Below are 17839 nucleotides of genomic sequence, written 5' to 3' on the forward strand. Positions count from 1 at the left end.
ACCTCATTAAACTAAAAAGCTTCTGTACATCAAAAAAAAAAAAGCAACCAAGGAAGTGAACAGAAAACCCACAGAATGGGAGAAAATTTTCACAAGCAACACATCCGACAGAGGTTTAATAACCAGAATTTATAACGAACTCAAAAAACAGAGAACCAAGACAAGAAGGAACGCAATTAAAAGATGGACTAAGGAGCTGAACAGAGAGTTCTCAAAAGAAGAAGTAAAGATGGCTATGAAACATCTTAAAAGATGTTCAACATCACTAATAATTAGTGACTATGAATAATTAGGGAAATGAAAATTAAAACCACTTTAAGATTCCACCTGACCCTAGTCAGACTGGCTAAGATCAAGAAAACAAATGATACCAAATGTTGGAGAGGATGTGGGCAAAGGGGAACACTCATCCACTGCTGGTGGGGCTGCAAACTGGTTCAACCCCTATGGAAAGCAGTATGGAGAACTCTTAAAAAACTACAAATGAACCTACCACTTGACCCAGTTATACCACTCCTTGGCATATACCCAAAGAACTCATCCTATTGCAGAGACACATGTACATCCATGTTTGTTGCTGCTCTTTTCACAATAGCTAAGAGATGGAAGCAACCCAAGTGTCCCTCAATTGATGAGTGGATAATGAAAATGTGGTTCATTTATATGATGGAGTTTTACCCAGCAGTAAAGAAAGATGAAATCATGAAATTTGCAGGTAAATGGATGGAACTAGAAACTGTCATACTAAGTGAAGTAACACAAACTCAGAAAAAAAATCGACATATGTTCTCCCTCATATGTGGAGAACCAGACTCTGATAAATACGTATGCAACCAGACATAACTACAGCAACCCAGATAATGGAAAGAAACAGGGAGGTAAAGGAAAAGAAAGAACCTGAAAGAGAAGAACAGTAGGAAACAGGCCTTAACAAGGGAGATATGGATAAAAATTGGGTTACTTTAAGGGAGGGGGGAGGGAAGGGTATACAAGGTACCTAGGCGATAAAGGGAAAGAAGGAGCTCAAGAGGTAGGACCATAGGAGAAGGGTATTAGTAAGGGAGAAAGGGGGGAAGTGGGGGCACCTTAAGTGGGAAAACCATGATGGAGGGGTGAGACAATGTGAGAAATAAACAATGCCTAGTTTTGAAAACCAGAGATAACCATATTACTCCTACAACCTACTGACAAATTATACATAGCAGATCAAGAAATATATGTTCAGGTAAGATTTATCTGAGAACAATTGGTCTTTACCCAAGATTTATCTACATGACACACAGTAATTAAAAGTACCAGACTGGTGGAACTAACCTTCTTGGATGTTTAACAGACATACTTTGAGGCCTATAATAATTTGGTCAGAGGGACTTAAAGGACAGGTTTTGCTCTTTGCTCTCCTAGGTCTACTAGTTCCAGGGGACTATGAGCATCTCTCAAAATGTCCTATAATGGTGGTGGGTCACCTGTCCTCTTGATCAAGGAGGCCGAGGAGACCCCGCCAGATGGACTTGAACCAGTGTCCAGTCTATAAAGAGGAGGGTCAACACAGAGGAATCATTTCCTCCATGCTTCCAAGCGAAGCCAACCATAGTCGAGCAGGACCTTTGACTTATCTTCACACAGGTGAAACTGGTAAAAGAAAGGAGGCAGGGGCTCCTCCCAAGCCCATGTGACCCCTGAGGAACAGATCCTCAAACGACCTTAAGAGTAAAAATAAATTGGCTTATCTGGACCAACTGTATGGCCTTAAACACCCAAAAGGAAAGTATACCCAAAGATTAAATGTGCCAACATAATTTCATAGGAGTCCATATGTATAGCTAAAGACTACATAACAAGCAACAATGCCAGACAAGCGATACCTTGAGTTGTTGGCCAAAGGGATTCCCAGATAGTAACCCAGCATAGAAGTGGGAAAATGAACAGCAGACCTCAATCTTATCCAAAGGAATATAGACAACTGATTACCAATAGATGAGGAACAGCTGACCCTCCTAAAACAAAGCCCTATAGATAGCCTGAGTAGATTCGCCAGAAGGGCAAGCAGCGGGGAATGGCTGGGGGTGCTGACAACACAGCAGACCGTAGCAGGATAACTGTATTAATTCAACTATAAACCTAAAAATTTACAGCCAATTTTGAAAGAGATGCATCTTAGCTCTGGAAATTGTTATTGCATATGCCAATGCTATTGTAATTAAATGCTTCTTCTAATTATATGGTTATTAAATAAATAATTAAAAAAAGAAATGACATTGAATTGTTTCAAATGTTTTCTTCTGCATTATGATGATCATATAGGTTTTGTTTTTGCCTTGTGGATAGAACACTCACTGATTTGCATATGTTGAACCATCTTTGCATACAAGGGTTAAATTCCTCTACTATGTGGTGCATGATTCTTTTAACTGATGTTGAATTCAGGCTGCTATTTTTATGAAGGATTTTTTACATTAACATTCATCAAGAACACTATCCTGTCATTTTTTTCTTTCAATGTCCTTATCTGGCTTTTCTATTAAGGCAGTAATGGCCTCATAAAGTTAGTTAGAAAGCAGTTCCTCTGGTTCAATTTTTCTTTTAAATTTGACAATTGTTCTTAGTTGTTTTGTTTTTGAGACAGGGTCTCATTAAAGTCTGCCTGACCTAGAACTAGCTATATAACCAGGCTGGCCTCAAACTCATAGAGATCCATTGACCTGACTCTGCTTCCAAAGTGCTGGGATTAAAGACATGCACCACCACACACAGCTTATTAGTTCTTTGGATATTTTATAGAAACCAAGAATGAAACCACCAGATTCTGGCCTTTTATACTAGCCTTTCAATTATTGTTGAGATCACCTTACTCATCACTGGCTGGCACAAATTTTTAATTTATTCTTGATTAATCTCAGTAGGTTGTATGTGTAGAAATTTATTTATTCTAGGTTATTCAATTTTGGGAGAGTACAAATGTTCCTAATAATACCTTATGACCTTTTATATTTCTATTGAATAGGTTGTAATAGTTCCTTGTTTCTGATTTTTGTCTTATATCTCTTGATAAAGTGAACTACTTACCAATATACAATGACCCTTTTTTCTGCTGAACATACCTAAGCCCCTGTTCACTTCTAGTTTCTATATGCATGGAATATCTTTTTTCACCCTAATTCAGCCCATCTTTTTTAAAATTTGTTTATGTGTATGAGTGTTATGTCTGCATGTGTATAAGTGCATCCATGTCATGCGATGCTCATGGAGGTCAGAAGAAGGTGCTGGACCCCTGGAACTGGAGTTACAGTAGGTTGTTAGTCTCCATTTTAGTGCTAGGATTTGAACTTGGGTCCTCTGCAAGAGCAGCCAGCGCTCTTAACCACTGAGCCATCTCTCCAGCCCCATCTGTTTTTAAAGCTTAAATCTTTTACTGAGAATGTATAGTTCAATCTTTTTTTTTCTTGATTAATTCAGCAACTTTGTCTTTAGTTTTAAGAATTCAATATTTACACTTAAGATACTGAATTAACTATTTTTAGGTACAGGCTTCTTAGTGCCACTTTTATTCCTGCCATTTTTTAAATATAAACTCTTTGTTCCTTTCTTCATGACCTAGTGATTTTCTGTTGTTTGGTTTGGTTTGGTTTGGTTTGGTTTGGTTTGGTTTGAGAGAGACACTCCTTATAGCCCCAGCTGGTCTGGATCTAGCTATGTAGTCCAGGCTGGCCACAATCTTACAGAGATCTGCCTGCCTCTGCCTCCCCAGTGCTGGGATTAAAGGCATGTGCCACCATGCCCAGCTAGTTGTACTGTATTTTGATTCCTTTATCTTTTATTTGCTGTAAATTTTTGCTTTGTGGTTAAGTATGAGACTTATAAAAATATATAGCTGTGAGTCTATTTTAATCTGGTAACGAGTGCACTAGTTGCTAGTATTGCTATAATGAAGTATCTGAGGCTATACTCTATTTTAAACTGGTAACGGCTATACTATGCTGGTGCAGCATTCCTCCCTATATCACATCATGCCAGTATTAAAGGAGTGATGGAGGAAGAGACCACAGTGTGAGATATGAACCCAGAGAAGAGACTGAGAGACAGTTTTTGCACATATTTCATAGCATTCCTCATAAGAATTATCTAATCTCAGGCATGCTGGTGCACACCTTTAATCCTAGCACTTGGGAGGCAGAGGCAGGAGGATCTCTGTGAGTTCGAGGCCAGCCTGGTGTACATAGCGCGTTCCAGACACCAGTTGGGGCAACAGGGAGACTGTCTCAAAAAAACAACAACAACAAAAAAGGAATTATCTAATCTCTTCTGAGGGCAGGGTTACATTGATCAACCAGATTTCACCTCTTTTCACCTCTTAAAGCTCATACTGTTACCATACTGGGAACCAGATTTCTAACACTTAAATGCATATATTCTTTGGGGGGGGGGACACTCAAATCACATCTAAACCACAGCAGTAATTTAATCTCAATTGCACATAAAAACTCTATAATTTTACTACTCTCCCATTTCATGTTTTGTCCCAATTTACACTTTTATATTGTCTAACCTATAGCAAAACACTATTGCTAATCAGTTCTTTTAAACCTTCATAGTAAAGATTTAATTTTCACATGGGGCTGGAGAGATGGTTCAGTGGTCTAAAGCACTGGCTGTTCTTGCACAGGACCCGGGTTTGGTTCCCATCACTCACATGGCAGCCAACAAGCATATGTAAATTTAGTTCCAGGGGTTCTAACACCTTCTTCTGACCTTTGTGAGCATTGCACGACACAGGTACACTTACATACATGCAGGCAATACACTCATATATTTAAAATTATTTACACATGACTATTGTATTATTCTAAATTGACTTTTGCCACCAAGTCTTATAGTTTCACATTTTGTTACTAATCAACTTTTTTCAGTATTGAGAATCCTTATTATGATTTCTTGTAAGGCAGGTCTGCTGGTAGTGGACTCTTTGGCTTGTTGTTATTCTTTTTTTATTTATCTTTTTGAGATGGGGTCTCCCTATATCACATCCCCAGCTGTCCTGGAACTATGTAGACCAGGCTGGCCTCAAACTCACAAAGATCCTCCTGCCTCTGCCTCCCAAGTGCTGGGATTAAAGGCGTGTGCCAACGCACCTGGCTTATATTCATTTTAAAAAAATATATTTTATTATTTTTATTTCATGTGTATGTGTGTATTGCCTACATGTAGGTAAGTGCACCAGTGTCATGCAATGCCCTCAGAGGACAGACTAGGCTGTCGGATCCCCTGGAACTGGAGTTAAAGACAGTTGTTAGCTGCCATATGGGTACTGGGATTCGAACCCAGGTCTTCTGCAAGAACAGTGTTCTTAACTGCTCAGCCATCTCTCCAGCCCCCACTTTCTTCATTTTTTAAAGATAGCTTTGCTGGTTAAAGTATTCTCGGCTGTAAGCTTATTTTTCTTTGGGCGATTTCAATGCCATTTCATACTCTTCTGGGCTATGAAGTTCTCAGGAAATTCAGTGATCGCTTCCTGGGAGTTTCCTTCTATGTAGGTATCTTCTTTTGCCAGATCCAAAAGGCTGTCAGTGATTTTTAAATTTTTTCATTTATTCATTTAGTGTTATGTGTAGGGGTATGCTCATGCCACAGCACACCTGTGAAGGTCAGCGCATAAATTGCAGGAGTCAATTCTCTTTCCACTATGTGGGCCCCAGGAATTAAACTCAGGCCCTACTTTCCTGCTCAGCCATCTCATCAGCCCATCAGTGATTTCTGAGCTTATGTCTTATTGTATTTCTTTTGCCAATGACTGAAGACCCTTGATCTTCCTGTACTTTGTTTTTGAGATAGTTTTCAGGTATTGTCTCCTTAAAAACACTTTCTATCCCTCTAATTCCTGCAACGCGAATGTTAACTCCATTGAGGAAGACCCAAAAATGCTATAGACTTCTGCATTCGTTACTTTTCTGCTGCTGTGATAAAAGGCAACTTATAGAAGGAAAAGTCTGTTTGGGCTTATAGTTCAAGAAGGATGAGTACATCATGATGGGAAGCATGGTTGGGGGTAGCCAGAGCAGAAAACTGAGAGCTCACATTAAGCATATACAGGAAGCCGAGAGCACAAAACTGGGCAAGGCTATGAACTCTCATAGCCCATTCCTCACCCCGGTGACATGCTCCCTCCAGCTATGCCACATCTCCTAAAAGTTCCATGAGCTTCCCCAACAACCAACTGACCAAGTATTCAAATCCTTGAGCCTATGGGGGACACTGCTCATTCAAATCACCTCAGCTTTAATTTTTTTTTTTTTTTGGTTCTCTGATTGGATTATTTCCAAATAATCTCTCATTTCATAGATCCTTTCTTGATAAAATCTACTCGGTGTCCTCTGTTGCACTTTTCATTTTTTCATTACCTTCAAAATCATTTAGTTCATTTCATTCTCTGCTACACTTCCTATCTTGTGTATTGTTTTCCTGATTTCATTGTATATACACTCTTGTAGTTTACTGAACTTCCCTAAAACAATTATTTCCAATCCTTTGCCAGGCAATTAATTCATGGAATTTCTTATATTTTGAAGTCAGTTACTGAACAAGTATTGTGCTCCTTTGATCGTATAGTGTTTTCTTCGTTTTTCCTTGTTTCTTTGTATTGATACCCACATATTTGATGGAGCTCTTCTCCCAGTTTTGTTTTGTTTTGTTTTGTTTTTTTTCGAGAAAGGGGTCTCACTGTGCCCTGTCCTGGAACTATGCAGACCAGGGTGGCTTAAAGCTCAGAAAGATCCACCTGTTTCTGTCTCCCCAGTGCTGGGACTAAAGATATGTGCCACCACACCTAGCCTCTCTTTCACTTTACAAATTAGTCCTAATGGTTGCAAAGATGCCAGCAGGAAGAGGTGTAACACCTCTGGCTTATTAAGGGCACAGTAGTCATTTAGCTCTACTAACTGAGGACAGCATTGACAAAGACTGCAGGCATCCTCAACATCTGAGGTTAGGGTGTTGACTGCAGTACCAAAGGCTGTTGTGCACTTTGGTGAACACTAATGAGGTCTTTATGGTCTCTTTTCCATTTGGGACATACTGTCTGAGAGCCCTCTTGGAAATGAATTTGGCTTGCAGATGCACTTATAGTAGTGGTGTCAATGATGTCCGAATTATGCAGTAGCCATATATGTGGGATATGGAGCATGTTGTCTGTGTTGGAGGGATCATGCCCTCAGGTGCTAGGGTGGCAACTATGTTTGGGGTGTAGGCACCCCCATTGCCACAGGCTGTATAATTCATGACAATGGCCAAGAAGCTAGGATCTGGATCAAGCCTGCATGCAGACTTACAATGGTTCTGGGGTATATATCACAGATTCGTTTACTATGGCAGCAGTGAGTATCCAGAGCACAGACATTATCTACCTTCCAGAGTCTGGGGCACAGACCATTTTGTAATGGCAGTGTAGTGCTGGTTTCTGAGATATAAGCCACAAGAATCTACAGAGTTGCTTGGGTACAGGGGTAGACTAGCATGCTGTGGTCTCAGGATTGAATATTCACAGTAGCAACAAAGCTTATGTGTATAGCACAGGCACACACAGAGTATCCTATGCTCCAAGGCTCAGGGCAGAGCACTGGTGGCTCTGCTGTTTAAGGCAAGTACTATACATAGCAACCTAGCCACAGGACTAGGGTTTGAAATATGGATACTATATGTAGAGCAGCCAACAAACAAGGTCTGGGGAGTCAAGCACATGAGGAGCTATTAAAGCATGTGGGGTTGGGAGACAGTGGCTCAAGCCTTGGTACAACCCAACAGCCACACCTCCTTCTTGGAAGGAATGAGAGCAGTATCTTCCTTTCCAGAGAGTCTTCAAGTGGCGATGGCTGTTAATTATCCTAGTGGCCAAAGAGGATGCTATTGTCTGCAAAGCAGGCCATAACTGACCACAATGATACCCATTAATAATGATAGCATCTGGCTTTCATTTCTAGATCTCTCTAAATGTTTCAGGTACCCTAATCTCCACCTCTATAAGTTCTATGCAATTATGTTCCTTTATTAAAAAGATTTGCTTTTAACTACATGTGTATCTATGTGGGTACATGCATGTGAGTGCAAGTGCTCACAGAGGCCAGAGGCACTTGATTCTCGGGAGCTGGACTTACAGGCCGTCATTAGCCACTCAACGTGGATGCTGAGAATGACACTCAGGTACTGTGTAAAAGCAGTAAGTGCTCTTAACTGCTGAGCCACCTTTCCAGCCCTATTATGTTCCTTTTTGTTTTATTTATTGTGTTCCTACAGGTGCTTACTGGTACCTTGTAGCCCTCCCAAGATATTTGCATTTATACATAGATGAGTATTTCTTATTTGGGGGAGAAAGAGAAGGCTGGTTCCTCCTACTCCATCATTTTGCTGATCTCACTCTCAAAACTAGAAAAAGGTGATCATTTCCTCCTGAGGAATAAAATTACAACTTGCATAATTACTCTAGAGGGGCGGTACTACTCTATTTTCCACAGAGTATAATTTACTTCTTCCTTCTATGAAGGTAGTTTATTATTTGGTATATTTTATCTGCTTTTTGTTTTCTGGGGTTTTTGTTTGTTTTGGTTTGTTGATGTTGTCTTTTTGAGACAGGGTCTCGCTGGCCTGGAACTCGCTATGTAGGCCAGGTTGGCCTCAATCTCGCAGCAATTGGCCTGCCTCTGCCTCTGGAGTGCAGGATCAAAGTTGTGCACCACCATGTCCAGCTGTTTGGTATATTTTTAAACTGAAGGTATATAGAAGTCTAAAGAGAGAGAGAGAGAGAGAAAGAGAGAGAGAGAGAGTAAAGTTGTATTTCATTTAACCTCTTCTTTGTTTTACAAGTAATATTTCATCTATTTTAGAACTATAGAGAATAAAACATCATGAACACACAAAAATATATTTTTAACTTACATAAAAGTATTCTGGCTTATAATAAATAAAATGTTATCAATGACCCTTTCAATTTCATGCTGAGTTCCTACTCCTATCTATTCAATTCACTGAAGGGAAATACTAGACACTAAAATTTTTAGGTTTTCACCTTCGATTAGCTAAATAGGAAAACAGGAGCAAACCTATAGGGCACTTGTTTCTCCAGGGCATCAAGAAGTTACTTGGCTCTTGTCTGTTTTCCAATCTAAAAGGGTTCACCCCAAAGCTCTGAACAGCAATAATTCTTCTTTCTTAAGTTCCTAAATCTGTTAAGTATTCTCTTATCAATGAATTCAATGAAAAAAATCATTAATTTGTCCATCCCCCACCCTGATGGAGAAGGGGATGAAATGGATCAAAGAAATTTTAGATTTAGGAAAATGATATTTTTCCCAATATTTAAAGAGGGTATATGATTTGGAAGATGCTGGGTTTCCAATAATAAAGCACAGAACCATATTTCTTTCTTTTCTACAACCTTGGAAAATCAAAACATACCTCATGCCTTCGTCAAAGGCTTGAATTTCCACATTATACATTCTAAAAGAAAGCAACTAATCATTATTCCCCAAGAAAAAAGAAATGTTATAATTCTAAGGCCTTAAGACCAGATGAGAAATTACTATAGCAGACTCTTGCCAGTCACCCACCCAAATATTTCCAGAACCAGTTCAGAAAGGCTTTATTTCTAAGTGACAACCTATATTTTTTTGACCAAGGGCTTCTTTTCTGATGTTCCTCAAGAAAAAACAAAAGGATGGAACTGAAATACCAGAGAGTGAACACTGTGGTCCTCAACTTATGGGAACTTGTTATAAAGTTACCCTCCCTCCTTACCTTTCAAATGAGTATCACTGAGGTGTATTATTTTACATTAGCTAAGGTTTCTCCCAGTAGTGGTACAGTCTTCCACAAGAATAAATTGCTTGATAACGCATCCTTGAATGGCTTACATATCAATGCCTTATTAAACACTGGCATTTTATATATATTTCATCTAATTATATATAGAACTCTTTAAGTAGATTAAAGAAGAGAAATCTTGGTTCAGAAATAAGAGTAGGGGCCAAAGAGATCGTTCAGCAGTTTACAGCACTGGCTGTTCTTGCAAAGACACAGGTTCAATACCCACCACTCACATGGTGGCTAACCACTGTCCATGACCCCTGTTCCAGGGATCCGATACCCTCTTCTGACCTCCTCTGACACTGCATGACATGGGTGTACTTACACATATGCAAGCAATACACTCATATACACAAAATAAAAGTATAAATATAAATAAGTAAGAGTAACCTTGCTTGGCTGGGCATGGTGGTGCACACCTCCAATCCCGGCACTTGGGAGGCAGAGGTAGGGAGATCTCTGTGAAGTGGAGGCCAGCCCACATAGCGAGTTCCAGGCCAGCTAGGACTATAAGGAAACTGTCTCAAAAAAAAAGACCAAAAAAAATTAAAATAAAATAAAGAAATTTGATCCGGGTCATAAAGTAAGCCATGATTATCATACAATTCTCTCTAGAACCTGAGCTCCTTCCTTCATTGGTTCTATTAATAGACATTGAGTAGAAATTTTCATTTATATTACAAACCTACAGAAAACTTGTATTTCAGGCTTTAAAAAACCATAAAATAGAATCATCCTAGAAATAATTTTAATGCATACTAGCCTCTCAAAAGTTAATTAAAAGTTAATTAATTAAAAGTTAATTTTTTAAGCTGTCAGTAATGTCATGAATTTATCCATTGCTTTCATTTTTAGAGGGAAAGTAAGTAAGGCAAGTCAGAAAAAATTAAAAACCAATGGCAGTAATAATAAAAACGTAAGTACTTTCCAATATAAAACCCAAAAAACTAGATTCCTTCAGATAATATCTGATCAAAATAAAGCAAATTTTTTCATAAACTCAAACACAACTAGAAAGAATTATAATCTAAGATTTTAAAAAAGTAAAAATACATTTTATCAACTTTTAAAATTTGCAAATGTCAAAAATCTTAATAAAATCTTTTTTTTTTTAATTATATTGTGTGTTGGGGCTGGAGAGATTGATCAGTGGTTAAGAGCACTGGCTGTTCTTGCAGAAGACCGGGGTTCAAATCCCAGCACCCATATGGCAGCTAACAACTGTCCATAACTCCAGTTTCAGGGGATCCAACCCTCTTCTGTCCTCTGAAGGCACTGCACAACATGGGTGCACTTACATACATACAGGCGTAACATTCATATACATAAAATAAAAATAAATCCAAAAAAATTTTAAAAATTACATTGTGTGTGTGTGTGTGTGTGTGTGTGTGTGCACATGTGGAAGTCAGAAGACAACTCTGGAAGTCAGTCCTATCCTTCTATTGTGTGGGGGGATGGGTGGAATTTAGGTCATCATACTGGGTGGCAAGCACCTTAACCCAATCCAATAAGCCATCTCACCAACCCAAATCATTATTTTTGAGTATCCATTAAATATTATTCATTATTTATTGAACACATTTTCAGGCAGAGTCTAGGATGTACAAGATGTATCTTGTGACCACACTGGTATTACAATCAAAAGAAGAGGGGAAAATAATATCAGGTAAAGATAAAGCAACTCCAGAATATAAGAAAATATATACATACAGTCTTCTCTTGATACCCATCATGAGGAAGAGTGGAGGGCTAGTTCCACAACTCTGGTAGCCAAAAGATCCACAGATGTTCAAGTCCCTTAATAAAATGCCATAGTACTTACATATAATCTATGTACAGCCTACCACAGACTTTAAGTCATCTCTAAACTTCTAAATTATTGATAGTATTTAATACAGCATAATGCCATATAATGCAAGAAAAAATAGAAAGTTTAATAAAGATGAAGTTTTTTCAAATATTTTCAATCTGTGGATGGTTAGATCCATAGATACATAGAACCAATAGAAACAGAGGGCCAAATGTACATAGAAGAATGTAACAATTGCCAACCCTCATCTTTTTGCAACCATAAAACTACATTCACAAATATGGAAATTCAGCCCAGCATGGTAGTGCACACCTTTAATCTCAGCACTTGAAAGGCAAAAGCAGAAAGGCCTCTGTGAGATTGAGGCAAGCCTGGTCTACATAGTAAGCTCCAAGCAAGCTGGAGCAACAGGGAGACCCTGTCTCAAAAACCAAAAGCAAAGCCAATTAAAACAAACTATGAAAATTCATTCATTCACTAAACAAATACAAAGCAGTCACTAAGAAGACAATACTAGGCAGTTGGTGTACAGTAACAGAAAGAGTAGTACTTGCCTTTAAAGTAATGAAAACTAAGTTCAAATCACGTTCAGTATTTACCACTCTGGACCTTATGGGTCTTAAGTTGAGATAAAAATCTGCATTTGCACTCACGTAAGTTTTACATGCAAAAAAAACAGCAGTTTATCCACTACTTTATGAACAAAGCTTAACTTTAAACTTCATATGGTAAAATATTCATCTGCATTTATAAAATGAGCCTCAAAATATTTAGAGAAAATAAAACTAAATTTATTGGCATATCAAAAACTTGAAAGTGAACTTAACGATCTGAAATAAAACTGATTAATTCCAATGTAAACATACTGAAACCCTTTTTACACTCACACTAAAAGATATAAATGATTAAAGCACTGTCAACCTTGCTCTCAAAGGTCATTCAACTTTAAAATAAACAGAATGTTCAGGAACAATCTTCCCCCTTAGAAATGTATTAATATCAGTAAAAATATTCAAAAGAATTTAATATCTCACCTATTGGGAAAGCATATGAAATCAAGAAATGCTGATGACCAGATCAGAGACGGTTATTCACACCTACAAGCTACAAGCCAGCTCCAGGAGACTGAGGCAAGAGGACTGCAAGTTAGAGGACATCCTGGGATACAGAGAAAGACCATCTCAATAGCCTCCACTCCTCAACATCTTCCTTTGTAAAAAGGAAATGTTGAACAGATATCGTGTGTGTGTGTGTGTGTGTGTGTGTGTGTGTGTGTGCGTGTGTGTTTGGTGGCAAGGGGGAGGGGTATATATGTGGCATATGCACAGGTCTATATGTGAATGCGTGACCCCATGCAGATGCCAGAGGAACACATCAGGTGTCCTGTTCTATCACACTCCATCTTATTCACTTAAGGCAGGTCTCTTGGGCTGGAGAGATGGCTCAGCAGTTAAGAACACTGCTCTTACAGAAGACACAGGTTTGAATCCCAGCACCAAATGGCAGCTAACAACTGTCTGTAACTCCAGTTCCAGGGGATCCAACAGCCTCTTCAGTCCTCTGCAGGCATTGTATGACACAGGTGAACTTACTTACATGCAGGCATAACACTCATACACATAAAATAAAATTTAAAAATGACAGGTTTCTTACTGAACATGGAACATGACTTGCAACAAGCAAGCTCCAGTGATCTTCACACCCCAGAGCACTGGAGTTACAGGTGCCTGGGACCACAACTGACTTTTATGTGGACAGTGGGCATTTGAACTCTGGTTATCCTGAAGGCACAGCAAGCAATCTTACCTACTGAGCCATCTTCCCAGTCCCTGAACATATCTGAGTGGCAAAAACAATAAAAACTTCAAAAAAAAAATCAAATAATTTGTTTAAAGAATCTAGTTATATAAGATGAGTTATATAAATCAGATAAACTTGACTTTTCAAAACAGATATAAGCTTTAATGAACAGTCATCAAAATATTAAATATTAATAGTTCCAAAGGATAGAATTTATTAAATTTCATTATTTTCTTAAAATATATGCCTGGTGCCCTTGAACCCCCTTTGACTGTTACAGGGAAAAGAAAGCAAGTATAAAAAAGAAAACGTAGGCTACATCTTACCTCAGTCTTCCTCAATAAACTGCCACAGTTGGCAAGAAGGGGATATACAGCATTTGATGCTTTGTATAACTTTCCAAGTTTGAGTTTTGTTATTCATGTATGTTTTATACAAATATCTGAACTTAATATGCTTTCATTAAACCCCATTAATAAATGTTAATCCTGAAATACATTTTGACCAATTAATAATCATTTAGCTTGGGATAAAAAGAAACAAACAGAAAATATAAAATGTATGTCCTTACCCTTAATCAGGGTTGAGTTACTAAAACAGATATATTAGTAAAACATACAGGAAAAAGCATGATTTACTAATAAGCTGATGACAAACTAGGTGCCATCAGGGAATAATTTAATAATAAAAACAGCACATTAGGCCAAACAGTAGAAAGACATAATTTTCTTATTTCTGTTTCTAGCTCAAAATAGGTAAGCCAGGTCTTCAGGTCTTCTCAACAACAACAACAAAAAAGTACTTAATTTGTTAAGTTAATACATCTAAAATGTATTACATTGAATTGCTCCAAAGTATTTTAAATGTAAAAATTTATAAGTTTCTAGACAATTTTCAGAACACAGGTATCTCAAAATTCTGGTAAGCCATCAAATTGATGATAATGTTGAGAAAGTAGCATCATGTATGACTTTAGAGTCATAAACATTAGCAAACTGATGGCTCTACCAAATTATTTGGCCTCTGGCCATGGGCAAGTTATTTAACAATGCTGATTTTGCTTCTTCTTAAGTAAAATAGGGATAGCAACAAATACCTCCCAGAGACACTGAAAGAACTAGATCAGATGTCATACATAATTAACTAGCAAAATGGCAGCCTGAAAATAATTCATGCTTAGCTTCATCCTAGCTCCCACATTCAAGTAAATTTCGATTTCAGTGATATCAGAACACCAAGAAACTGGAATGCTCACTTTGTTTTACATTTTACGCCTAACTATACAAAAATAATATGATAGCCAGGCGTGGTGGTGTACACCTTTAATCCCAGCACTCAGGAGGCAGAGGCAGGCAGATCTCTGTGAGTTCAAGGCCAGCCTGGTCTACATAGTGAGTTCCAGGACAGCTGGGGCTACAGGGAGACCTGTCTCAAAAGGACCAATAATAATAATAATAATAATAATAATAATATGCTAGTCTTATATTAAGTACTAAAAACTATTTTGCATTCAATTCTATGATTTTCCTTCACTTCCAAGAGTTTGAAAAATAAAAATAAAATACTTGTACCCAAAATGCCACATTTAACTTCAGTAATACCATTTTAACCTGTATTGAAAACCATGCTCTAACTGGCTATTTACATTAAAATCAATTCAAGTTCAATAAAACTCAAAATTCAGTTCTTCAGTCTCACCAAACTTAAAAAACTCGAGTCATATAAGGCTACTGGACAGTATACACAGAGCATTTCCATCATCTCTGAAACTGTTAGAGCTGTTCTTGAGTACTGGCATGTACAACAATGGAAACCACTTTCTGCATCATATATAGTTAACCCTATCTCGAATAAATGTCCAAGAAGGAAGATACTGTGAATATTTTGCCTACAAATGAATTTCTAGTGTCCAGCACATCCTAAGTATTTAATGGGTATCTTTCAGCTGATGTGTAGTTTTGGTTTAGTCAAAACTGAGTTGGTAAAGGTCAAAACTAAAAGCAATGATAATGAATACAATGCATATATACTTTTTTTTAAAGTAGCAGATCACATGAATGACTGTAATCCCAGCAACTCGGAAAGCAGAGGCAAGAGTACAGGAAGTTCAAGTCAGCCTAGACTACAGGAGACCCTATCTCAACCCTACCTACCCACTTCCAATAAAAAGTAGATCAGTTTACATGTATTCACAATTGTTAAATACCCAAAGACAATGACAGTATCCCATGTAATCTCTTAAGTATTTAGGTTTTAATTACATTCAAGAATAGAAAAAAAATGCTTATTTATACCTAATTAGTATTACTATTCTTATGTGTAAGCTTTTCCCAGAGAGTAAAGTTACTTAGTTCTAAATAGTATGTGAGGTTTGCACATCCATAGGTTCCACATTCTACAGATTCAATCCATCACAAACTGGAACTAAATGGTGCTCAACAGCCACACGAAGCCTATCGTATAGCATAGATACAGAACATTTCTATTATCTCAGAAACTGCATCTGTCCTGAGTATGTAGACTCTTTCTTGCCATTATTCCCTACACAGTATAGTATAACAACTATTTACATGTCATTTACATTGTTTTAACTGTAATTAATTCAGAGATGATCTACAATATACAGAAAGAGGTGTGCAAGTGCAAATACCATACCACTTTATATAGAAGAATGGAAGATCTTTAAGTATTTGGAGAAGATCCTGAAACCAGTTTTCAGTGTATATGACACACAATGGCCAAACAAAACATTTTGAAAAATTCACCAGTTTTACAACAAATAAGGTTATGGCAGTTAAGAGTTTAGAAAATCTAATTCCTTATATCTTGAAATCAAGATAATTTCTACTATGTGCAGAACAGAAAAAAAAATCTAATAATTTTGCACTTACACTGCCACATTTTTTCTAATGGTATATTCATCCAATTCGTCATCAGAGCTGCTATCGGTTGCATCAGAATCCAGGCCCTCTTCGACATGAGACAACAGCCCTGTAGCAGACAGTGCAAATCTTTGGATTTCTGTGGCTGTACACTGGGCAAAGCCATTTTTTGTATCATCCCATAATTTATTCTCTGAAGTCAGTATGTTGACTTCTGGCTTAATTTCAGTGTGTTCAAGTAAACTTGAACAGTTATCATGGAAGATCTTCACTGTGGGCAGCTGATGCTTCATAGAAAATTTCATCTGTTGACCATAGTGCTTAACAACATGCTTTGCCAGGAGCATCTGCAAGTGTTTCTGAGTTCTTCTAGCCTGGCTAAGTAAAATTTTCTGTTTATTTACACAATGCAGTAAACGAGCATTCACTTCCTCCTCTTTCTCAGCAGCTGAGGAACTGACAGGCATATTTGAGTGAACAGGTCCAATTTTCTTTTGAGTACACTGCAATAAACCCTTTTTAATCTTAGTATCAGTAAATCTATCCACAAGTGCATTCTTTTGGTACCATTTACAGTTTTGCAGATGTATCTTATCTACATTAGTGTCTTTGGTGAGATTTGAATCCAAAACTATTTGTAAATCCTTCATGCACTGGCTTGTGCTATCTGAAAGGTCCTTTTTGGTTAATTCATTCTCAGAATGAGAATGGCAGATTTTATTGAGCTGAATGTTGCTGCCATTACACAGTACATTTTTCAGCTTACTACAGTTAGCCTCCCCTAATTTCTTTTGGTTATAATTCTCATATTTATTTAATGTAGAATTAGAGCTCATTAGAAGAACTGTCTGAAAATGTTTTGAAGCCTGAGGGGAGGTAAAATGTTTTAAATTCACAAAATTAGTATTAAGAGTAGGTTCAGGAGTCGGAAATCCCAGCATCTGAGAGAAAGTGTCTCCTCCTTTTAGCTTTTCACCTCCAGTTCGTGGATTTTCCATGCATAGCATCTTGTCAGATTCCATGGTACTTGGCAAAGATGAAAAGCAGATACCCTTTGTTGTTGTCTCCTTCAGGGCTGGGGTCATGGCGAATCCTGCAGATAATTACTGGAAACCTAAAATAATATGAAAATAAATTAGCAAACATCCAGAAAAAGGTTTTATGCTTACACTTTTTCAAAAGGCATTTTTTTATGCTTCTGATTAAAATGTGCATGGAACAAAGACTTCCTTTTATATATATATTTTTTAATTTATTATTTTATGTATATGAGTATATTGCCTGCGTGTATGTGAGTGCACCCATGTCATGCAATGCCGCGGAGGTCAGAAGAGGGCTTAAGATTCCCCTGGAACTGGAGTTAAGGATGGTTCGTAGCCGCCATGTGGGTGCTGGGAATCAAACCCAGGTCCTCTGCAACAGCAGTCAGTGCTCTTAAACGCTAAGCTATCTCTCTAGCCCCACAAAAGACTTTCTTTATATCTCAACCTCCAAT

The 17839-nt window shown here is 37.8% G+C and overlaps 1 protein-coding gene across 4 annotated transcripts in view; it reads right to left on the minus strand.

The window, feature by feature from the left end:
- Kansl1l (KAT8 regulatory NSL complex subunit 1 like) overlaps positions 1-17839 on the minus strand; it is a 179143-nt gene that overhangs the window by 147048 nt on the left and 14256 nt on the right. For all 4 annotated transcript variants that reach the window (XM_029569936.1, XM_017801379.2, XM_017801380.2 and 1 more), the window contains exon 2: positions 16354-17458. In XM_029569936.1, coding sequence (XP_029425796.1) covers positions 16354-17429 — 1076 coding nt within the window. In that variant the 5' untranslated portion in view covers positions 17430-17458. The remainder of the gene's footprint in view (positions 1-16353; positions 17459-17839) is intronic.

Source organism: Nannospalax galili, unplaced genomic scaffold (genome assembly GCF_000622305.1).
Source record: "Nannospalax galili isolate Female #2095 unplaced genomic scaffold, S.galili_v1.0 scaffold281, whole genome shotgun sequence".
Taxonomy (NCBI): domain Eukaryota; kingdom Metazoa; phylum Chordata; class Mammalia; order Rodentia; family Spalacidae; genus Nannospalax; species Nannospalax galili.